Source organism: Colossoma macropomum, unplaced genomic scaffold (genome assembly GCF_904425465.1).
Source record: "Colossoma macropomum unplaced genomic scaffold, Colossoma_macropomum, whole genome shotgun sequence".
In the NCBI taxonomy this organism is placed as follows: domain Eukaryota; kingdom Metazoa; phylum Chordata; class Actinopteri; order Characiformes; family Serrasalmidae; genus Colossoma; species Colossoma macropomum.
The window spans coordinates 702,417-727,396 of NW_023494805.1; the positions used below are offsets into that span (position 1 = coordinate 702,417).

Sequence of the window (24,980 nt, forward strand, 5' to 3'; positions counted from 1 at the left end):
TTCCTAGAACCCTTAAGGAACCTTTGTTGTTAAGAGTGCCCTGTATGTCTGTTTATAAATGAGTTATTAATTTAATCTGAACTCTTTTCTCAGCAGGAAAGTAAACAAACACGGCTGGAGGCTCCAAAAGTTGTTTTCAGTGTGAATTTATTTGGTTATGGAGTTAATATCTAGAACCCTAGAACAGACAGAGCATCCTTTAGTGGTCAGTGAAAGAAACAAATAAACAAACAAACAAATAAAAATGAAAAGCTCAGCAGCAGACAGTGAGGTAAACAGCATCACAGCGCAAAACAACAATAACAACACAACGCTCATGTGCTACTCTCTTACTGCACCAATATACACTCTTAATTACTAATATATACACTTACAGTACAATAAATAATCATAAAAAATCATCTCTACAAATCCACACAGGACAGATTTACACAAAGCTTTGGGATTTAAGACCTTAGAACACTTAGAACACTTAGAACACAGGTTAAAGTGGAGAATGTTCGTAGAACCTGGAGCAGTTTGAGAAGTGAAGGTGTTTAAATGAGTTTCAGGAAAAACAGTGATTTAAAATCATCTCCAGGTACATCAGAGTAAAAAATCATCAGTTATGAGAAAATTATGGTCAAACTCGTCTGTGGCTGGAAAATCAGACGAATGATGTTTACTGTTTGTGTTTAAATGTAAAAACTGTTTATTTTCACTGTCATATTAAAACCTCAGAACTTGTTTTTTTAAATTATTTTACAAAATGACCTCATAATAAACGATAAAATCTTGTTACATTAACGTTAGAAATACAACAACATCCCTTCTTATTTTGTGGGTCCAATTCCTTAAATATCGTCTGATATTGAAACCAATTCAATATATATTTTGTTAAAACTACAAATTTAACATTCTATTTTAAAATTTATTTCAAAATTGAACATTTTGTTTCATGTTTATATATGTTTTTACTTGGGGTGCATCAGAGCATCTTGACTTTGTGATATCTTATCATAGTTATGCTGCTGTTTTGGCAAAATTGGTTCTGTTGCCCATTTTTTGGGTTCTTTAAAGAAACATTTTCAACATGTTTTTCATCATTTTACCCCCTAAAGTTTTTGAACGTTCACAGTTCTGTATAAAACCACCACTGTTGCCAAAGAACACTTGAAGAACCATGTTTTTAAATGCTGTTTCTAATGATTTCCTCAAATTCTTCAAATTTTGCTCAAAACATTGTCAGAATTTTGAATTGTGAATTGGATATCATGAATTAAATCAAATTGTGGTTGTGGCTGTTATTTATCATGATCAAAATACTCAATAAAGTACTGATCCTTATTGTTACTGTGGTTACTGTTGTTAGTTTTATGTTTTGCTACAACATAAAATTAATTAATTAATTAAATTGTGGTGAAATGTAAGAATTCATGATTTACTGAATTGTTTCCTAAAGAATCAAATTTGGATTTAATTATGGTGAAATTTAAGAATTCATGATTAGATTCAAGTAAATTGCAGTGAAATGTGAGATTTCGTGATTCAATGAATTGTTTCCTTTTGAATCTGGGTAAAAAATTAAGATTCAATGGTTCACTGAATCATTTTCTAAAGAATCGTAATTGACTTTAATTGAGTTGTGGTGAAATGTGAGATTTCGTGATTCACTAAATAATTTCCTAAAGAATCATAACTGAATCGAATCGTTATGTGACTGAATGGCGGGATGACTCAAATGGATGATTCATTAAAGAACCGTTTCTGTGAAAAAAATTTAAAATGTAATACTTTAATATTTTCAACTTCAAATAATAAACTGACAGAGCACAAAACGCAGATTCTTGTTCTGTTACGTTACTATTCAAATTAAATTCATTCTAAATTGTAAGGCAGCCCAGTAACTTTTTAGAATCAAATCTCACAACATTTTTACAGCGTATAAACAATTCTGTGTTATTTTTAGGCTGAATTTGTGAGCAAATTGGGTTTAATTTGTTCTCTTTTCTGTCAGATAACATTCTTCTGCTGATATCAGCCCAATACAGATACACAGTAACGAAACAGTGCCATCTCTGATTAACATTAATGTAGATTCTTTTCCTTCTACTGTACAGATAACATTGAAAATGAGGCTTTATGACAGTGAAAATATACCATTTTAAATAATTAAATTCCGTTTTGCAGCATATTTAAGGTAAAGTTAAACATTTTCATTGAAATTTCCTTGAAATCTACTTTTCTTGAATTCTGCTGCATAACACTGACATAACCATGTTATAAACATGTCATAGCAGAGGGTATAAGCTGTTTATGAAAGATTGCGCTCAGTTATGTCAGTGTTATGAGGCATTTCTCTGGAAATGTTATCACTGTACTAGAAATCTGGAATCTCAGTGTTTCTGAATCAGCGGTCAGCTCTGAAGATGTCCAGCGTGACTGTACTTTATAACCAAATCCATTAAAGTGATGGTAATGAAACTGTTAGCATTCGTCCGTTTGGCTGAGCAAAGCAAACTCTAAACGCAACTGAATTAGTAGAAGAAAACTTCACATTTTAGTTCATAACTATGTCTACACGTAGTCTTTCACAGAAAGAAGAGATTTCAGACACACACACTCTCACGGACACGCTAGCGGCTACTCACGAACACTGAAACACTACGGTTGGATATGTACACACAGCTGTGGTCAGTTAGCAGCACACAGATGAGGAGAAGTCAGTGTTAAACCACTCTAACGCTGCCGAGTCTCACACACGCGATCGAGGACGCTGACGAGATGAGCTAACTGTGTTAATCGCAAAGCCAGAAGCACATTCACAACGTTATTTCACAGCATGGAGGCGAGAAGAGAACCACACCCTCTAAACAAGACGCTCATTCAAGGGTTCTTCAGTAAACAAACAAGGTTCTATACCGCATCAGAAAGGGCACTGCTGTTCTTACGATGTCAGGCTTGTAGCAATACAAGAACCTGTTTTGGTGTTATTTAGAACCCCTTTCAAATAGGTTCTTTATAGAACCATATACAGCATATTGTCCATCAATCTGATGATGGTCAATCTCATTTCCCCATGCAAAGAACCCTTTAATCAGGCAAAGGGGTCTTTAGGTCTTCGTGGTAAAACCCCCAAAAACTAAAACCCTTGAAGCACCATCTTTTTAAAGTGTGTACCACAGATTATTGCAGCATTTCAGTAGGATAAACAAAATAAAGAAGACAACCTAGCTGAGCTCCACATATATACACCGGTCAGGCATAACATTCTGACCACCTCCTTGTTTCTACGCTCATTGTCCATTTTATCAGCTCCACTTACTATATAGGGTCACTTTGTAGTTCTACAGTTACAGACTGTAGTCCATCTGTTTCTCTGATACTTTGTTAGCCCCCTTTTACCCTGTTCTTCAGTGGTCAGGACCCCCATGGACCCTCACAGAGCAGGTACTATTTGGGTGGTGGGATCATTCTCAGCACTGCAGTAACACTGACGTGGTGGTGGTGTGTGTTAGTGTGTGTTGCGCTGATCTGAGTGGATCAGACACAGCAGTGCTGCTGGAGTTTTTAAACACCTCAGCCAGCAGCGTCCTGTGGGCAGCGTCCTGTGACCACTGATAAAGGACTTGAGGATGACCAACACAAACTGTGCAGCAGCAGATGAGCTATCGTCTCTGACTTTACATCTACAGGGTGGACTGACAAGGTAGGAGTGTCTAATAGAGTGGACAGTGAGTGGACACAGTGTTTAAAAACTCTAGCAGCACTGCTGTGTCTGATCCACTCAGACCAGCACAACACACACTAACACACCACCACCACCACGTCAGTGTTACTGCAGTGCTGAGAATGATCCACCACCCAAATAGTACCTGCTCTGTGAGGGTCCATGGGGGTCCTGACCACTGAAGAACAGGGTAAAAGGGGGCTAACAAAGTATCAGAGAAACAGATGGACTACAGTCTGTAACTGTAGAACTACAAAGTGCACCTATATAGTAAGTGGAGCTGATAAAATGGACAATGAGCGTAGAAACAAGGAGGTGGTCAGAATGTAATGGCTGATCGGTGTATATATTAGGGCTGCTAAATAATTAGAAACAGTTAAACTACATTATTCTGTGTAGTTAATGTGATTAATATCATTAATCTATTTTGTATTATTTGCTCAAGTTTGACTCCAAAGAGATGTTATTCCATTTAGAAAGCAACGCATTTTTTGAATGCAGAACCTGAACAAGAACATCATGTGGTCTTTACAGAGTGAACAGTTTCCCGTCTTCATCACTGATATCCAGTGAGAGCAACAGTGTCTGCACGTTCCAACCACTGAGCGTATATATATCATATATATCATATATACAGTCAGTGGTTCAGCCCCTCTGTGATTGCATCTCTCCCTCTCATTCATACAGCTCGTGAAATGAGAGCGCTACAATCATGGGTTCTACACTGCAGCTGGACCTCAGCATGTACTATTATGGACAGGTCAAAGGGTCAAACTAGGAAAATTAGTTAATGCAGTTTAAAAAAGTGTTTATTGTTTTGTTAAAATGCTAATTTTGACAGTCCTAATATGTATATTACTATATACGGTTGCTGTCAGGATAAAATAGATCTTCAAAATGGTAATGGTAACGTTCTCAATTTGAAAAAAAAAGAACATTAATAGAATTTTTTTCAAGCCATATTTGGACCATTTCTACAGGTCCATGTATCATCATCATCATAACATTTAACATCTCGTATAAAATGGCATTTTCACATTCCGAAAACAGCGAAAATTTGCGGTTTTGTCCTGACAGTGGCTGGGTTTCTCAAAAGCATCTCAGCACAATGTTGATTCTTAAGTGGTAGAGCGAGCATCATGCTGAACACTCTCTCTCCACCAGTTAAGATGACTAACATAAGATGCTTTTGGGAAACTGGGCCAGCTACGATACACAGAGTAGGAATGCTCAATATATCAGCTGCTATATTGGCTTTTGTAAATAAGCGAATGAGCCCTCTGACCAATCACAGCTCCAGATCCTGTAATGCTACAAAAGCCAGTTATTTTGGTAAAACACAGGCCAGTCTTTGCCACATTACTGATTCACCGAAGTGTTTCAAAATAGTTTCAATTTAATCTCAGTGTTAGCATTTTGTCCATATTGTGGAGCCCTAATACACATTTTCTTCACAAATCTCTCTGGACTCCAGTGTTCATCCATTTCCAGTGTGTCCTCGGGGTAAAAGGTCAGGTTTAGTCCATGTATCTGCTCTGGAAAGCAGCTCTGTGAAAATTCATTAATACTGTTACGCGCGAATGAGCCTCCAGCCGAAGTGCCGGAAGACCGTCTAATAGATAATGAACCAAATTAGTCATTTGTCTTTGGACAAAACTAGTGCAAACAGGTCAGAACAAAGTTTCCCGCTGCTTTAGATTTATAACCTGTTCCTTACAGCTGAAGGTCTAGACAGAAATATTCAAAGAGGGCAGAGTCGTGACATTGTCAGACATTTGCTCACCGCTAGCCGAGCAGGGCTGGAGTTATTGAACAGTGACGTCCAGTTATGATTCATAAAACAAACAGGCGAATTCAGAGAAACTGACAAATATGTAACGTTCGCTCGGGCACAAGTGCATTCATAACCTAATTAGTAACCTGTTAACAGCGTACTCGACCTGTTTCCTCGCTCCAGTTGTTTGGTCACTCTCACAGACACGCACATACTCACACAACATCTAACATGTAATTTACTATGTTTCTTCAAAACGATATTAAACAAAAACGTTGGAGCCACTAAGAATTGGCACTAATAGCTTTTTAATGGTGTTAGCAAGGAGACTAATGCTAACGCTAGCAGAGAATGAGCACTGTATAGGCTTAGCTACTCTACAGTGCCTCAGCTTTTGCGGCAGAGGGAAGGTCTTCCGGAGTGATCCGGAGTGCCACGTGCCAGTACAAGACCTCTTTTCCTCCTAGCTTTTCTTGCTCTTTTTCTCCTCGGCACAATCGCTGAGGTCTCCAGGGCCTATTTTTCTTGTTTAAAACCCCAATCCACCCCTTTCACCCCCTCCCACTCCGCACCCTGGTAAAAGAATAGTCCCTCAGAGAGTTAGGCCCGCGGCTCGAGCCATCCTTACAAGGGAATCCCATTGGGAACGAGTTCCTTTGTTGGTGAATGCAGTGTCTCTGAAAGAGGCTAGCATGTAAAAAGGTGCCATCACCCTTCCTTTTTTAGTGCTTGTTGGGTTTGTGGACCTACGACAACCTCCGCCTGACCTGTCGGTCGTAATCCACAACACTTTTCAGCAGAAGACTCCCAGGGGAACATCAAACCTGGTCTCTTTTCTTCGTGGCAGTCTTGTTTTGTTTTTTTTTGGGGGGGGCAGCTAGTTAGCTACAGGGACCTACTTGCAGGTGTGGACGTCATAGATGCGCGTACACTCCTGACAGCTGACGTAGCAGCACCAGTGGAAGATGCAGTGACATTTCTCCTTGCGTTTCTCAGTCCTGGTGTTGTGTCCCCTGCCGCAGCACAGCAGGTCGCAGCCGTCGATGCCGTGAGATGTCAGGTTGCACACGCGGTCACGTGTGCCGAAGGAGCCCGTCTCCGGGTTGGGCTCGCAGAAGTTGGGCGAGCTCTCGTAGTAGACCAGGTCTGTCTCGGTGGGGGGTTTGAAGTAGGCATATTTGGGCCGCAGGGTTTCCACCCAGCCACGGGATTCCCTGTGTTTCTCCACCACCATCTCCGAGGCGCTGTCGTACTTGTCCTTCATGTAGTCTCCGATCACGCGGAAGTCCGGCTGAGACCACCAGCACGTCTTCACCTCGCAGCTGCCTGACAGCCCGTGACACTTGCACTTCAGGTACATGTGATCGGTGATTGACTGAGAGGAACAGAAGACAGGACAATGATTTTAGATGTAGCAATGTCAGAATCACTTTTTGAGTTTATTTGCTATTGAAGCCTTAATCAAGGTTCGCAAAGTTGCCCTAAGACCAGAAACATACTTCATACAAGCACGTGATGGCAAACACTTGGACGTGTCATTGCATTGTAAAATGTGTCACGATGCAATTCATTAAGTAATGCAAACGCAAGCTGAGCATCAAGGGGGCACTACAGCTAAAGCCTGGCCAAACTATCTTGTATCTCCAAGATACTTTTGCTAGTCAACTGTCCTGCTCTTTCTCTCCTCAGCACAATTGCTGAGGTCTCCAGGGCCTGTTTTTCTTGTTTAAAACCCCAGTCCACCCCTCCTACCCCCTTCCACGCTGCACCCTGGTAAAAGAATAGGCCCTCCGAGAGTTGGGCTCAAGATGCTTTTGGCTGGTCAACTGTCCTATCAGAGTCTATCGCAGAACTGGTTTGCACATATAAACACATTTATCATCTCTGTCGGGACAGTTTATTTGACAATACCAACTGCCCTGTACACTGTGTGGAAATTGAACGATGAATGGACCAACAGAAATCCAGAAATACTCAAAAAAACTTTTTTGTTAACTTCCATTAAAAGCTAAGAACTTTTTTTTATTCTACTGAAAAAGTTACAAGGTTTTGTTCGACAAGATAGCCTCTTCATTCTAAGCACTCCTAACTCGGTTTACAAGAGCTGCTTAATTTGCACCACCTGGGGGTTCAAACAGGTAAGAAGGTACACCTGTACATTTGCACTACATAGGAGTCTACTCTGTCTAGTTCCCTCGGTCAAAGAGTGGACACTGTTCCAAGTACTTTTTATTGTTGGCTAATTGAAGTGAAGTGTGGCTAGCTCTTGTTCTAGCCAGGTACTATTTGTTTGGGAGTAGACAAACATGGTTATGTGCTGTTTTTGTTCTTTTCTTTGGTGCTGTCCACAGTTTGATCTTTCCAATGTGGTACTAGGGATCATAGCACAATGTTTTATTGTAGTTGGTTTTAATAAAATGATTCTAGTGTGACTCACAACTCACATTTACACAGGTAGGTGAAGGTGGTGTTGGGAGTCTTGCCCAAGGACTCTTAAAAGTATAGTGTAAGATGCTTGCATAGGTGGAGGATTGAACCCCAGTCAATAGTGCATTTTCAACACTCTTAAAAAACTCTCCAAACAAATTAACCTCCTATAAAGTATATTATGTGAAATGGTAGCCAGTAGTAAAGTGTAGTAGGTGAAATGGTAGCCAATAGTAAAGTGACATGGTAATCAACAATATAGTGTAGTTAGTAGTAAAGTGTGGAGTTTGCATGTTCTCCCCGTGTCTGCGTGGGTTTCCTCCGGGTACTCCGGTTTCCTCCCACAGTCCAAAAACATGCAGTCAGGTCAATTGGACGTGCTGAATTGCCCCTAGGTGTGAGTGTGTGGATGTATATGTCTGTTTGTCTGCCCTGCGATGGACTGGCGACCTGTCCAGGGTGTATCCTGCCTTCCGCCCGATGACAGCTGGGATAGGCTCCAGCACCCCACCGCGACCCAGAAGGATAAGCGGTTTAGATGATGGATGGATGGATAGTAGTAAAGTGTATTCAGTAAATGGTAGTCAGTAGTAAAGTGTAGTTACTGATATAAAGTAATCAATAAAATGGTAGTCAGTAGTAAAGTGTAGTTACAGATATAAAGTTATCAATAAAATGGTAGTCAGTAGTAAAATGTAGTTACTGATATAAAGTAATCAATAAAATGGTAGTCAGTAGTAAAGTGTAGTTACAAATATAAAGTTTTCAATAAAATGGTAGTCAGTAGTAAAGTGTAGTTACAGATATAAAGTTATCAATAAAATGGTAGTCAGTAGTAAAGTGTAGTTACTGATATAAAGTAATCAATAAAATGGTAGTCAGTAGTAAAGTGTAGTTACTGATATAAAGTAATCAATAAAATGGTAGTCAGTAGTAAAGTGTAGTTACTGATATAAAGTAATCAATAAAATGGTAGTCAGTAGTAAAGTGTAGTTACTGATATAATCAATAAAATGGTAGTCAGTAGTAAAGTGTAGTTACTGATATAAAGTAATCAATAAAATGGTAGTCAGTAGTAAAGTGTAGTTACTGATATAAAGTAATCAATAAAATGGTAGTCAGTAGTAAAGTGTAGTTGGTAACAGTTTTCAGTGAAATGGAAATCAATGTGCTGCAGTTGTGTACTTTGTTCAATAGTGCATTTTCAACACTCTTAAAACTCTCCAAACAAGCAGGAGAAGCACCAACTAAAACAATTTAACTTCCTTGTAAAAAACCGAAACTGGAGAACATGACTAACAGCAAGACTTCACAAAACAAGTGACACAACAGAGGCTATAAATACACACAGAGAGATTACGTAACACACAGGTAAAACAGGTGTTCAGTGGGAGGGACTACTACTGGAACAGAACGTTTATGGGCAAAAGGATTCACGACAGAGTCGTTCTATTATTAAAGCACTTTAACCTGTCAAGCTTTTTAGTATGTCTACCTCCTATATTTATTATTTAGGGTCTACATGCAAGATAGTGCTAAACAAATAAAAAGAAAGCGACCCCCGACAGGTCAGAGTACTGTCAGACTCATTAGAAGTAAAAGGTGGATATTACGACACTGTTGTCAGGCGTCTGCAGTTACCAGCAGTAAAACAGTTGTCAAAGGAAAAGAAGGTGATAATCGTAATTCAGGGTCAATAGGAAACAGTGCTCAGTAGTGAACTGTAGTCAGTGCTCAGCTGTAATCACTAAAATTGTGGTCAGCAGTGCATAGTAATTAGCAGCAAACTGTATGCAGTATCCCACATCCGTGTAGGTAAATGGTAGTTAGTGGTACATTATAGCCAGGTAAAACCAAAAAAGTCTATTCAATAAAATGGTAGTCAGTAGTAAACTGCAATCAGTAATATGATGTTTGGTAGTATTGTGTAGTCAGTAATCAACTGCAGCATAATTGTAGTTAGTAAAGCATATTTACAACTAAACTATATTTAGTAAAATGGTAATCTATATTGAAATGTAGTCAGTGGCAAACTGTAGGCAGTGAAATGTTAGTCAGTAGTAATATAGTAGTAGATGGTGGTAGTTAGTGGTAAAGTTTATGTTGTAAAATGGAAAAAAAATATTACACTGTATTCAGTAAATGGTAGTCAGTGGTAAACTGTATTCAGTAAAATGACAGTTAAATGGTGGTAATGATGGTAAAATGATAAAAATTAAATTGACGCCAGTAGTAAATTACATTCACTAAAATGGTAGCAAGTGGTAAAGTGTATTAAATAAAATGGTAGTCAGTAGGCGAGTACATAACATTCAGTTACATGGCAGTCAACTGTATTCAGTAAAACAGTAGTCAGTAGATTAGGTGAAGTGTATTAGGTGAAATGGTAGCCAGTAGTAAAGTGCATAAAGGAAAATGGTAGCCAATAGTAAAGTGACATGGTAATCAACAATATAGTGTAGTTAGTAGTTGATAGTTGGGTGTAGTTACTGTTATAAAGTATTCAATAAAATGGTAGTCAGTAGTAAAGTGTAGTTATTAGCAAAAAGTATTAAATAAATGGTAGTAGTAGTCAGAGTAGTCAGTTGTAACCTGTATTCAGTAAAATGGTAGTCAGCAGTAAAGTGTAGTTAGTAACTGTTTTCAGTGAAATGCAAATCAGTAGTAAAGTGTATTCTTTGAGATGGTAGTCAATAGTACACTGTATTCAGTGTAACATGGAATTGATTAGCACAGTATGTCCCACGAAATGGTAGTCAATAGTAAAGCATGTTCAGTGAAATGATTGTTGGTACTAAAGTGTGTTCAGTGAAATGGTAGTCAGTAGTAAAGTGTGTTCAGTGAAATGGTAGTCAGTAGTAAAGTGTGTTCAGTGAAATGACTGTTGGTACTAAAGTGTGTTCAGTAAAATGGTAGTCAGTAGTAAAGTGTGTTCAGTGAAATGGTAGTCAGTAGTAAAGTGTGTTCAGTGAAATGACTGTTGGTACTAAAGTGTGTTCAGTAAAATGGTAGTCAGTAGTAAAGTGTGTTCAGTGAAATGGTAGTCAGTAGTAAAGTGTGTTCAGTGAAATGACTGTTGGTACTAAAGTGTGTTCAGTAAAATGGTAGTCAGTAGTAAAGTGTGTTCAGTAAAATGGTAGTCAGTAGTAAAGTGTGTTCAGTGAAATGGTAGTCAGTAGTAAAGTGTGTTTAGTGAAATGGTAGTCAGTAGTAAAGTGTGTTCAGTGAAATGATTGTTGGTACTAAAGTGTGTTCGGTAAAATGGTAGTCAGTGGTAAACACTCACTATTCTCCCAGCCTCGTTGTTGTGGCGGTTCATGGCGGATCGAGCGTCGGGCCGGTTCTCTCGGGCATCGGCAAACTCTCGTGAGACCATGTTTCCAAACTCCACGTCTTCACTGCAGCCGCCCCACTTCCAGCCGTCTCCTGGCGGGCCTTTCCTCCTCGTATCACAGCCGCAGATGGTGGCAGAACCCTCAGCACACGCACGGGTTACGGCAAACGCCACGCCCGCCGACGCAATCGCGTGGACAAACGCGGACTCCCGCGTGGCTGTGGAGGCAGAGCGAGACAAAAAACATACTTAGAGAACACATCTTTTAAACTGTGGCATATGAAGGGCATGAAACCTGTATGTAATACAGATCATGAGCAACTTAGAAGCTGAAACACAGTAATGACACTTTTAAAAAGATCTAAAATGATTTTCAAATTCAATGGTAGCAATAATGATCTTGATGTTAGCATCATAATACCGATGGTATCATAATGGGCTGCCATACAATCAGCAACTTGTTACAGTGCAGCAGTGGCTGAACTATTAATATTAATTCAGCTTGGGCCATAAATGTCAAACATGATCAAAAATGAGAGAAAGTAATGCTAGTTTCTGCTAGCGCCCCTATGGGATTCTAGTAGTACATTAGCACTAACACATGAGCACTTTTTGGCTGTTCTAGATTCAACATTGACATTTGAAGTGTGTAACAGGCATTATCATGTATCTGAGCCGGTATATATCAGTGAAGAGACCTGCAGAGAGCTGCTGCTGCCGTTTTCCATTCCCAACAAGGAAAAGTTGTACTATTTCGAGAAAAAAGTCGATTCACCCATAAAGAAACACTCAGTCTCCCTGTCTCTCCTGCTCATCAGCACCAGCCTGTTATTAGGATAAGAAACGGCTGAAACGGCTGAGCAGGAAACTGTGTTTATCTAGAATAAAGAGCCAGACGGACTCGGAGGAAACTGTCTGTCTGTGTTGAAGAGAGACAGGAGTGAGTGGGAGACCCCAACGCGATATGGCAGCCCCCCTACAGTACAGCAGCCCACTTTATCCTCCGAATATTACAACCTCATTCTCAAAATATTACAACTTTTTCCGTGAAACATCCCGACATTTTTCTTGAAATATTACGACTTTATTCTCAAAGTCTACTATTTTTATTTTTTTCAACAGTGGCCCTAAAAGAACTTCCGTCGTAAGAACTTCCAGAAGGACTAGAGTGATGTTTTTTTTCTCTGAATTAATCTCATTATTAATCAAAACATGTTTGGTTGATTCTGTCAGTTCGTATTTATGTTAGTAGTTAATCTAACATGTAAGGCCTTCAGTCCAGCTCCTGAAGGCCTAACCAATGGTAGAGCTCGCTTCTACCTAGACACCACAGAAAGAACTCTCTGATTTGGATGATTTTCTATTGGGCCTTTGGTTTCCAGCTCCCTCTATAGCCAGTCTAAATCTAAATCCTGGGCTCAGAAAAGCGAATCGTGACTTAGTTCACCCCGATAACGATGATATCACCCAGCTCTGTCTGCGTGTGGTTAGACGGAGGCAGAGTTAGCAGCTCCTCATGGCAGAGAGATGAGTCAGCATGGATCAAGCGCACATCCTGCTAAATGACAGGTAAACAGTGAGGCCACAGGGCTGTAATTACACAGGCTTGATTAAACAGCTCCTTATTGTTCACCAGTGAGAGACACAGTGGAGGGGTCTGTTCAGCGCTCGTCGTTTTAAAGGGGAAAACCTCTCTTCTGGTTAAAAAAGCCGAAGAAGGGAAAAAAAAGCCAAAACAAACAATTACACAGCAGAGCGTCTGGCTTTTTTTGATGTTTCGCGCTTCAGTAAAAGCCCCGTGAAGCTGATGCTAGGCTAACCTTAGCCGTGTGCGGCGCGGAGCCGGTATGAATAGCTGATGGTGATAAATCCGCTGTGGTCTTGTGCAGTCTTGCACTCGTGTGGGAGAGCAAAGGAAAAGGCTGGGGGGACACAGTGAATCAAACCATTCTCTGCACTGCAGGTTTCAACTGGTTGGAGAAATTAAAGGTGCGGAAAATGATGTTGCAAAATTGGCTACCAGCTCCAACCCACTTTTATTCCGAACTGACAAGCAATAAAGGGCCTTTTTATGTCTTGGAATATTAATCGTTGTCAGGCTTTTTGCCATTTGTAAGCTTCAGTTCAAAGTTATATAAGCATTTTCGAGCACAGGCTCAGGTTAACCCTGTCTCGTCCATTCAGGTGTTTGTGTTTGTCCTCTTTACTGGATTAAAATCAGAGTAGTTCATGTTGGTGATAGTAAAATGGATCAGGGTGTGGAATTGGTGCTTACTGTGAGCTGCTGTGTTTCCTATCACTGCATAAAAGAGGCTCTAAGCTGCCTGCATTGTTAGTAATAAAGGTTCTGTGCAGGTGCATTTCTTGTTCATCAAGGTACAAACAGTGTAAATGTTCCCTCAAAGCTCCAACAGTGGTTTTAAGGTCTGATTGTGAACCTTAAATAAGTTTTTCCAGGTGAAAAGTTCGTATTTGTACCTTTTCATAACCGAATGTTTTAAACAGAACAGTAAAATAAAAGCCTGGAGGCGAGACGGGGTGTGTGGAGTCAGTACAGCTTAGAACATATCATTTCAGTGGATTATGGTTCAGTTATGTTCCCTGACTAAAGGTACTGAGATGAACCCCTGAGGGTCCCACCCTAGTAACAAGAGGGGCACTGACCCAGTGACAGTTTAGTACCTTTATTTCTGCACTACAGTAGAGTTTAATTCCTATTCATGAGCTTTCTACATTTGAAAGGCAGTTTGTGCTACAAACAAAACAAAAGCTACAAATTTTCAGCTTTGTTTGATCAAACAAAACAACAGCATGATAAAAAGACAAAACAGTAGAAAGAACTGTATGTGTAGATATTAAAAAGGTTCATTTTCATTTTATAGAATTGTTCATTTTTGGTTGTAAATAAAAGAGTTCCAATCTTGAACTGGACAACAGAAAATTATCCAATCAGGACTGTTTTCTCTGTGGTATCTACAGCCAAGCGAGCTGGACTGAAGGCCTTACACATTAAGGAGGACTGTACACGTTATACAGTGTTAGTGTCCGAGTTTAACAGAATCATCAACCAATAAATTTGATCCTGTAGCTGCTTGAAATCCTTTGTTGTTTGCAGAATAAAAAATTTGCAGCTTTGCAGTTACATTAGAACAAAGGCATGTTTAAGAGGGCTGCCAGACTGGCATTAGTAGTAAACAGTAAACAGTGGTAGACTGCTGTGAAAAGCTGTGTGAAAGGCTGTGCTATTCATTTCACTATAAACCCCACTGAAACGCCCACTTTTATGATCAGGAAGCCACTATAGTGCAGGTCAGGGTGACAGTGACACGGCCGAGAGACAAAGAGAGAGAAAACGTTGAACAAAATATGGTGAGGAGAATAAAAACAAGCTAAAATATGGTGAGTCAGCCTGTAAAGCCTGAAACATCATTCTTCACACCACGTCGTATGTCTTTACACAAGCCTGTCAGTAAATTTTGCCTTACTCTCACAATGTTATGCTGCCACCGCCATGTTTCACAGTTAGGATGCTGGTCTTGGATTAGAAGCCTCACCAGCCTCAGCCATAATTTTTGTTTCATCTGACCAGAAAGCACCCCTCCACTAGGACTACGTCTTTGTCTTGATGATGAAGTTTGCAGGTGATCACATGGACAAAGACCTGATAGGATGTTGGCACCTGACGCCTCCTAAGTCTTCACTCTTTCCTTTTATTCCAGCTTCCATTCTGTTCAGGAGACGCACTTTCAGCTCCTCAAAGAATCTCAGTCTTAGAAGCTGGTTGATGATTTTCTGAAGTAATCTAACACATTCAGTGGTGTTGAGGTCTGGACTCTGGGGTGGTCAGTCCATCGTTCAGCTTCTTTGTTTGATGTGTCCGTCTCCTTTTCTCAGTGAGGTTCTTCTTGATCAGCTACACATCCTTTCAGACCCACAGCGCTGAGTCGTCTTCTCACAGTGGAAGGATGGACAGAAACGCCTGTGGATGTTTTCAGATCTGAAGCAGCTTGATTTTCTCCTCTCTCTCAGAGATGAAAGCTTTAAGTGCTGTTTATCTGATGGGGCAGTTTTGGGGTCGACCAGCTCTTCCAGGTGGTTGTTAGGAGGCAGATTTTCACCTTCCTCATGGATTATTTTACATCTAATCGTCTCAGAAACATCTCATGAACAATCAATAACTTGTGCTAACGGCTGTTTTGACCGTAAATTAAATAAATGGAGACGGATGTTTGTGCTGTTGTATATTATATAAATATAAAAGTGCAGTTTACAGTAGAGGGACGCCTCAGAGAGAGGTGGGGGGGTTGTTACCTGTGAAAGAATGCGCCGAGCCGAGCCAGATTAAACCCACAGCGTGTGTGTGAATGGAGTGTGTGTGTGCCCACCCTGGAGCCGGCGGTCTCGGCCGACCTGCTGGGGGGATTCAACACCCCATTGTGTTTTCACTGTCACGCCACGTTACAGCCACAAAAGGACCCCCGATATTTTATATGAAATTTGCCCCGGCCGGTGATTAGCGGGGACTAAAGTTAAGTCATAGCAACAGAGAAACTATGCGGCGCTCGGACCCCGCGTGTGGTGGGCAGACTGGGGGGGAAATCCCCATTGAAACGCTTTAATAAAACAATCTAAAGGGCGTGTGAATGGAGAAAGGCTTCACACACACCAGTGCCCAGCGGGGGGGCGGGGCTAAGGTCCCCCCATCAACTCCATTGGCCACGCCCCCCTCTTTCTTTCTCAGCTGGAGTTAATGATACACCCCCCCAGCACACACAAACACACCCCGCATGAAAAGGTGGGCTCTCCCAGCACATCCTAAAGTGTAACAGTTTCTCCTCCCGAGGTCAAAGGTCGTAACCCTGGGCAGCCTGACCTTTAGCAGAGCCGGTCTGGTGGAGAGCATTAGCCCCGAGGACGGCACTTCTCTCTCCTTTAATTACTGCTGCTGCATGAAATGACACCAAATTAGTTAACCTGGCTGTGGAGACGAGTGATAAGGACCGGTCAGCCTCTCCACAGTCCTGCTGACCCAGGAGAATTCTGCTGACCCTGACTAATCACACCCAACAGTGCTGTAGGTTTATATATGAACTATTTCTGACCCACTGAAACAAGTGGAGAAATTGAAACAAATGGAAAAAATCTTATCACAATAACTTACATTTGAAGTTAAGCTACACATACAGGGTGATTCAAAGATTCATCCGATTTCAAAATGATTCATTTCACTTGTAAATCATTACCATGACAGATTCACTCTTATTGAAGTGGAGAACGCAGAGCGCTTTCTGCTCAGGGGTCTCATCTCCTCTCAGACTGAAGGGAGCCATCATCCACTGACAGTCAGACACTCTATGACCCCCTCTTTCAATTGGTATGTGATTGGTTCCTAGGTGACTCACGGTTATGTGGTTTTGTTCCAGCAGTGACAAATATACTTACATATTTCATGCACATTTCATGTTGCCGTGTATTTCCTGTTTGAAGTCAATTTCAGTGTCTATTTCTATAAGAGGTCATTCAAAATATGAGCTAAGGGACAGATTTATTTCAGCTTTTATTTACTATATCAGATTTTCAGTGGGTCAAAAGACACTTCGTTAGTTTTCGGTGCCATTACCTTTTAATTGCCTTAATTAAATTACCTTTTAAACTTAAACGCTGAGAGTAGCCTTCCACAAGCTTCCCACAATACTTTGCTTGAACCTTTTGTTTCTTCTGACAGAACTACTGTTACTCAGTCAGGTGGCTGGGCCTCCTCCTCTGGATTCAGGTCAGGGCTTTGTGATGGCTCCCATACTTTCACTTTATTGTCTTTAAGCCGTTTTGTCACAGTTTGGGAGGAAAGCTTAGGATCATTGTCGTGCTTAAAGAGACCCAGCTGTGATCAAGTTTTACCTTTCTGGCTGATGTTTCAAGGTGTTGTTCAGTATTTTTAGGTAACTTCCTCATGATGTCATCTATTTTCTGAATTGCTCCTGTCACTTTTCCAGCAAACACTCCCACAGTGTGATGCTGCCACCACCATGTTTCACAGTTATGACGCTTGTCTTGGATTAAAAGCCTCCCTCTTATTTCTCCACCAATCATTATGGCCAAACAAATCAAGTTCAGTTTTTCTTTCTTCTGACCAGAAAGCACCCCTCCACCAAGCTAGGTCCTAGTGTTCACCTGTAAACTTCAGTCTGGCTTTTTTATGCCAGTTTTGGAGTTTGGGCTTTGTGGCAGCCTTTCAGACCATGGCGATGTAGGACTGTTTTAATGGTGGATGAATATACTCTGATACCTGATGTCTCTAACGTCCTCATCAGTTCCTTTGTTGCTTTCCCATGTTATCAAGGGCAAAAAGGCACGAACCCTAAAGGTAGGACCTTAAGGACAGCCAGAGATGCACTTTCAATAAACTCCTAATTATGCATTTTTAAAAGTCATTACATACATTTCTGGAATTTTCCAGACTATTCTGAGAGTCAACTTGGTGTATATAAACTTTTGAGGCACTGACAGTAAATAACCAGTAAGCTAAGTTAGCTAGTCCTCTGAAATGACCTCTTATGGATGTAAAGTAGATACTCTAATTGACACAACAAAAGAAATCTATGGAAATATTCACTTTGTCGTCTTTTAGCCATTTTGTCACAACTTTTGGAGGAATCTACTCATCAGCTAAATATGAACTAGAAATTAATTTAAAAATACAAACATTCTCAGAAACCATTGCCAGCTTTCTCAAGTCCTGCTGGAATTACTCATCTTCAATATCATGTCATTCTCCTCCCTTTAACTCCACAATGTCTGTCTAAAAGTTTCTGCTCAGAAGTCTTTGGGAATCACACTGATGATCACCTCACAGTACTGACAGACTCCATCCAGCGCCACCTTTCAGCACACGGTCAGTGCAGTCTCAGCCTCTCTGCAGGCCTTCACACTTTTACTGACCATTTCACTATGAATCTGATGACCAGCACTCAGGATCACAAACTCTAAGGCCCAGTCCCATTTCTTCTTTTTACCCCTACCCCTTGTTTTTGAGTGTTGCCCCTTGGAACTGAGTTACAGGGTAGTGGTTGAACTCTTCCCTCTGAAATGGGACCCTCAAATAAAAAGAGCATCACTTCATTAACAGCTACCAGCGCTGCTCTGTAGGCGACCCTGCCAGTCTGCAGTGACAGCAGAGGAGGGTAAAGTTCAGCTCCTCACTGCTGGGCTTTAGTTACATTTAGGGCATCATATGATCTTCAAAGAGGGGGCAATTATTTATTATCACCCACTCCTAATTCTTCAGTGATACGAAGCTGAAGTCAGATATTCATCAGATTCTTGTTAGAATTTTCCCATTCCACCTTAAATGGAGCAGCAGTTACATTCTGGTGCTTCAGGCGTCAGAACTGCTGGACTATTTAAGGTGGAATGGGAAAGTTAGCTAGCTAGCTACCGAAACATTAGCATGCTATTAGTGATTTTTTTATGCTTGTTATGAAGAAAACGACCATAATACACTGAAACGACATTAAACTAAGATAATATGATGATTATCGGAATTTTTAACTGAGAAAATTCTCACATTTGTGGGTTTCTTTGGTCTCTTGTTCTCCATCTTGCCGTTTTTTCCTTTTTTCTCATAACTCTCTGTTTGGAGTCTCTGAAAAACCTCCGTTTGGAGGGTCATGTAGCCCCAACACTTCACCCCACCCCTCTATCTCAACAAGAATTGGGACACCCTACCCCTAGACGTGAACACGCAAAACAGAGGGCTAAGGGCTGAGTGGTAGGGGCGAGGGGTGAAATGGGACCGGGCCTAACTCTGCTAAGGAGCTTCATGAAGACTCCAGCATGAGCTCAGTCTGGCCTCGTCTGCAGCTGAACTGAATAAACTTGTAAAAACGCAGCGTGCAGACGCTGTCAGGACTTGCACCAATACACTGTCAGTTTCAGCAGTCAGTCATTCTTTCACCATCTACTTATTCTACTGTGTGAGGATACAGTCTGCCATATAATATGACAGGGTTATGATTCTTGAAGGGCATGTACAGGTCTTCTGTAGTGTGATCTGACAATTAGCCCATATAAACAGAAATGACACTGCGGCTAAACCTCCCCATTCAGGTCCATTGAGTCTGTTTATATAGGTTTTTACAACAGGCCTTAGTTACTGTACACACTTAGAAAAGACGGTGCTGCAAGGGTTCTCTAGTAAAGGCCATGAGTTCCGTATAGAACCGTTTCATGTTTGACTGATTCTTTGCATGATGAAATCGTTCTTCAGATTGATGGAGAATGTGTTGTATATGGTTCTATAAAGCACCAAAAAAGGTACTGCAGTTCTTATGATGTCAAGCTTGTAACAACAGAAGAACCCAGAAAGGTTCTATTTAGAACCATATACAACACATTCTTCATCAATCTCAAGAACCATTTCACCATGTAAGTAATCATTTAAGCACGGTTCTAAATAGAGACTAAAGAACCATGTTTTTCAAGTGTACAATCCATTTGAGTCGTAACCCAAATGTTAAGAAGAGCCATTTTCTCGCATCTCCAGCAGGAAACTTTTCCTCAGAAGTGGAATAGTTTCTTGTAAAATGTCGACTTTTCACAAGGCTGAAGTCGCTTCTCATTCACCAGCTTCTTGTCCGAATTTAAGGTGGAACAGGATAATTTGAATGAGAAACTGACTCCCTGCTAGTCCATCACAGGGCAGTGGTCAGCTATATTTAGGGGTAAGAGAGAGAAATCGTGTACAAGTTCAGTGTTAGCATTAGCGTTAGCCCTGCCCTCCGTCTGCTAGTTTCCTCTGCCAGTGTCGGTAATTGATCTGAGCTGATTGGCTGTATTGACAGCAGCAGAATAGACAGCATGTTACATTCAACCCTTCACAAAACAGAGGGAGGAAGCACTTCACATCCGAACCCACCCAACGTTCCCTATCCATCCATCACACAGACAGCACAGCGCCCTCAGCGCTACACGAGTGGCCACCTCACTTCCAAAAGAAAGAGAAATCCAGGGCTTTTCCTCACTAATCTTCCTCTAAAGGATCTGAGCGCGCCCCCGGTCAAAGCCCTTAATCCACCCGCTCTGACCTCTCCCATTATTTAGGGCTTCAGTTACTTTAATCCAATCAAAATGATTTACTAAAGCTACCCAGGACCCCCACCACCCCCACCCCCCACCTGACCCTGCACTGTGTGTGTGTATATATATGTTTGTTTTCATACTGTTTTGGGGACAAATATGTATATCGCTGCTGTCGGAGGAAAACCTCGTATCTCCATAATAATAACTTTACAGGAGAAGGAAAAGACCTACTTTACTTTAATGTAGGTCAATGGAACCAGACTGTGTTCTGTCAGTTTGGGATGTTTCTTTTGGTCCATTCATCATGAAATTTACCAACAATGTAAAGGACAAAAGGCATTTTCAAATGATGTCAAAAACTGAAAAACAACAAAAATGGAGATACAAGGTCTGGTACCGACAACAGCGGTATATATATTTGGGACATATGATTATAACATGTAAGTATATTGTTGCGTATAAGTACTTACATATATATATGTAATGCATATATGACCTGACATCCCGACATGGTGGAAAACGCTGAGCGTGTGTTGGTAATTTCCACAATAATAGCTGGTCTCCAGTGAAGGGCCGGATCATTCCTGCCCCTCTTCAGCTCAAACCCTCTCCGTCAAACCAGCAGTTGGCGGAGAGTTTATTAAAGCTGCTCTCTAACTCACCCTCACTCACCCCACCACCCACCGACACGGCCTATCTGTCTTTACCCCCCCCCAACACCACCACCACACTCACAGTCACTCACATCACCCTGCAGTAAACTATGAGACTGTAACACCATTTAAACCAGTGATCTGCACAACTACTTCCACCTCGTCTGTTGGGCAAAGAGCTTTTTCCCATTTATTCATGTTGTATTTGATCATTATCTGTTAGTTTTACATAAAGTCATGTTTTTAAACTCCACATTAAACTCAAAATGGGCATATATTTTTCAATAAACAAGTCCATTTCTCGGTTTCAACATTTGATATTTTGCTGATTAAATATAGGGTTTTAATGATTTGCACACTGTTACATTACAGTGTGTCCCAACTTTTTTGGAAGCTGAGTTGAAACCTGCCGCAAGTTGTTATTTGTAATCATAGAACTGAAAGAATGGTGTTACAGTCAACTGTGTTACGGTCAGTTGTGTTACAGTCCGTAGTATTAAGTGAGTGGTGTTAGAGTCAGAGATGTTACTCAATAGCATTACAGTCAGTGGAGTTACAGTCAGTTATGTTACTCAGTAGCATTACAATCAGTGGTGTTACAGTCAGTGATGTTACTCAGTAGCATTACAGTCAGTGGAGTTACAGTCAGTGATGTTACAGTCAGTGATGTTACTCAGTAGCATTACAGTCAGTGGTGTTACAGTCAGTTATGTTACTCAGTAGCATTACAGTCAGTGGAGTTACAGTGAGTGATGTTACTCAGTAGCATTACAGTCAGTGGTGTTACAGTCAGTTATGTTAGAGTCAGTGCTGTTACTGTCAGTTGTGTTAAGTCAGTGGTGTTACAGTCAGTGGTGTTACAGTCAGCAGTGTTATGGTCAGTGGTGTTACAGTCAGTAGTATTACAGCCAGTGGTGCTACGGTGAGTGTTGTTATGGTCAGTGGTGCTAAAGTCAGTAATATTACAGTCAGTGGTGCTACAGTCAGTGATGTTACTCAGTAGCATTACAGTCAGTAGTAATACAGTCAGTAATGTTATGGTCAGTGGTGTTACAGTCAGTAATGTTACAGTCAATGGTGTTACAGTAAGTAGTGTTATGGTCAGTCATGTTACAGTCAGTAGAATTACATTCGTTAGTAAATGGTGCTACAGTCAGCAGTGTTATGGTCAGTGGTGTTACAGTCAGTAGTATTACAGCCAGTGGTGCTACGGTGAGTGTTGTTATGGTCAGTGGTGCTAAAGTCAGTAATATTACAGTCAGTGGTGCTACAGTCAGTGATGTTACTCAGTAGCATTACAGTCAGCAGTGTTACAGTCAGTAGTAATACAGTCAGTAATGTTATGGTCAGTGGTGTTACAGTCAGTAATGTTACAGTCAATGGTGTTACAGTAAGTAGTGTTACGGTCAGTCATGTTACAGTCAGTAGAATTACATTCGTTAGTAAATGGTGCTACAGTCAGCAGTGTTATGGTCAGTGGTGTTACAGTCAGTAGTATTACAGCCAGTGGTGCTACAGTGAGTGTTGTTATGGTCAGTGGTGCTAAAGTCAGTAATATTACAGTCAGTAGTGTTATGGTCAGCGGTGTTACAATCAGTAGTATTACAGTCAGCGGTGCTACAGTGAGTATTGTTGTGGTCAGTGGTATTATGGTCAGTAGTGTACATCGACATTTGCCATCAGAATGGCTGAGTGACCAGGCTATGGCTATGTGGCTCCATCTGAGAAGAATGATAGTGTCTTCACGCGAGGCTGGATGATTAATAAACGAGCTGAAAGGTTCACAGCTTCATGCTGGATAAACACGGGCGGATTTTGTTTGAATATACAGCGGATTACGTTCCTCCAGAGTCTGTGTGCTCAGATGCCTCTCGCTCTCACATACAGAGAGTAAAAGACGGTGAGGGTGTGGTCATGTGACCCGAGCGGAGCGTGTGGGGGACTCCACGGCAGCAGGGAATTCCCTCCGAAAGACAAAAACAAACACCCTCCACCCATCAGCACGGCCGTACACGCCGTTCACAGCTGAGTGCGTCTGTTTAAGTGGGATTTCACACGGACTGAGAAACTCAGAGAGAGGGATAAACGAACAATTCCACTAATCAGAGACAAACAAACACCATCAGATCACCACCATCAGGACGGGGCACAAGACAGAACCGGGGAAAAACACTTCTGGGGCTGAATAACATTTTAGGACAATGAATAGTTTAAAAAGGTCAGCATGGGTAACACGTTACCTGCTCTGCAGCTATTCAGAGTGAATATTCTCAATGAAACACCATGATAGAATATGCTTCTGTGAAGTTTTGATGGAGTTGTACTTTCCTGTGCATTTTGCTTCTACTGCATACCTGCACTATATATTAAAATTGGCAAATAAATAGAATTTACACACTAAAATTAGGAGAAAATTAGCAAAACCTGTACATCTAAATATGTAAATCTGTACTGTGTTTAGGTTTATTCTGCTTCACTGTAAAGGAACTAAAAGGAACTTTAGGAAGACTAAAAGGAACCCAAATGAGAAAAATTGGCACCAGAATGAACCAGAACAGCTACAGAATGTACACCATTCATGGCGGAACCTGAATTTTAAATAAGAAGCCAGTTTCAGCCTCATAGCTCCTGTGCAGATTAACCTACTACAGTCCCCCAATATTTACAGTTGTAAGTGAACATTTTAAAATGAAAAATAACACGTCCTCCACTGGGAACTTTTCTACAAATTTCTGAGCACAATTTCTGTGTTTTATTGACTTGCTGAGATTATCATACTGGAAGTATAAAATATATATAAAATATTAATAAAATACAAAATGTGCCCTAACTTTTGCACAGGACACGTTTTTTGTCTTGCCAATATGTTATTAAATAGCATATGAAAATATTCAGAATGGTGCTCTCTGTAGAGGATGTGTGCTCGATTTCAACATAAAAAATCAATAAAAAATGTCATTTGACCTGGGGTGCCAAAACTTTTGCATACGACAGTAAGTAGGTTTTTTGGACCTCAGATCGTTTTGATAACTCTTATGCAGCACCACATTATATCATTTTTAATGTATGTAATGAATAAATTTGACTTTACGCCGTTTGACAACGTCACTTAACCTAACAAAATGCTGTAAAATGGCTTGAGTCACGTTTTACTAAGTAAACGTACAAATTTGTTTCAGATTAAGTTTACAAATTTATCTTCTATAGAATGAAATTCTTTGAATAAAATATCAGTTTACTGTAAAATAAGTAAACATGCTCACATCTTTGTAGCAAAGTATGTATTATTAGCATTTCGCTGTTGTCGGAAGAAAACCTCGTCTCCAAAATGAGAACTTTACAGGAGAAGGAAAAAACCTACTTTACTTTTAATGTAAGTCAATGGAACCAGAATTTTTTACAAGTCATTTTGGGTCACTTTGTTTAGTCCATTCATCATGAAATTTACGTACAATGTAAAGGGTAACAAGTATTTTCAAATTATGTCAAAAACTGAAAAACGACAAAAAAGGAGATGCAAGGTTTTCTTCCGACAACAGCGATTTACAGCGTAACAGAGCTGGACGACATCGGTAAATATTCAATATGACAACATTTCCCAAATGTATCAGAGTATCCGTGATATTTAAATTAGCATTAACAAAGCTAATGCCTGGTTTGGGTGACCCCTAGCTGACCCCGGCCCTCGTACCTCTGTCCAGAACTGGTCCGAATATGGCCAGGTTGTCGTTGATGGTGGTGCAGTTCCAGCGGCGGCCCCGGAACTGGTGCTGGCACTCCTGGATGCCGATCTTCACCCCCTGCGCCACGCTGGGCATGATCTCCACATAGTTCCTGCAGAATCGCAGCTGCTTGGGCACCAGGCCCGGAATGGAGCTGCAGAGGATGGGCTGAGAGGCCAGAGACGAGTATTGATGACCAACCGCCAGAGACCTGCATACACATACCACAGAGAACCTTTAGAACCATTTCAGAAGAACCTCATTATATAGATACATTAAATAC

At 40.8% G+C, this 24,980-nt stretch overlaps 1 protein-coding gene across 1 annotated transcript in view; it reads right to left on the minus strand.

The window, feature by feature from the left end:
• Positions 1-6,060: 6,060 nt before the first annotated feature.
• Positions 6,061-24,980, minus strand: part of wnt3a (wingless-type MMTV integration site family, member 3A) — a 35,874-nt gene continuing 16,954 nt past the window's right edge. The window contains exons 2-4 of the mRNA XM_036597290.1: positions 24,667-24,908; positions 11,197-11,462; positions 6,061-6,858 (exon numbers count right to left, since the gene is read on the minus strand). Of these exons, the coding sequence (XP_036453183.1) occupies positions 6,379-6,858; positions 11,197-11,462; positions 24,667-24,908 (988 nt within the window). The 3' untranslated portion in view covers positions 6,061-6,378. The remainder of the gene's footprint in view (positions 6,859-11,196; positions 11,463-24,666; positions 24,909-24,980) is intronic.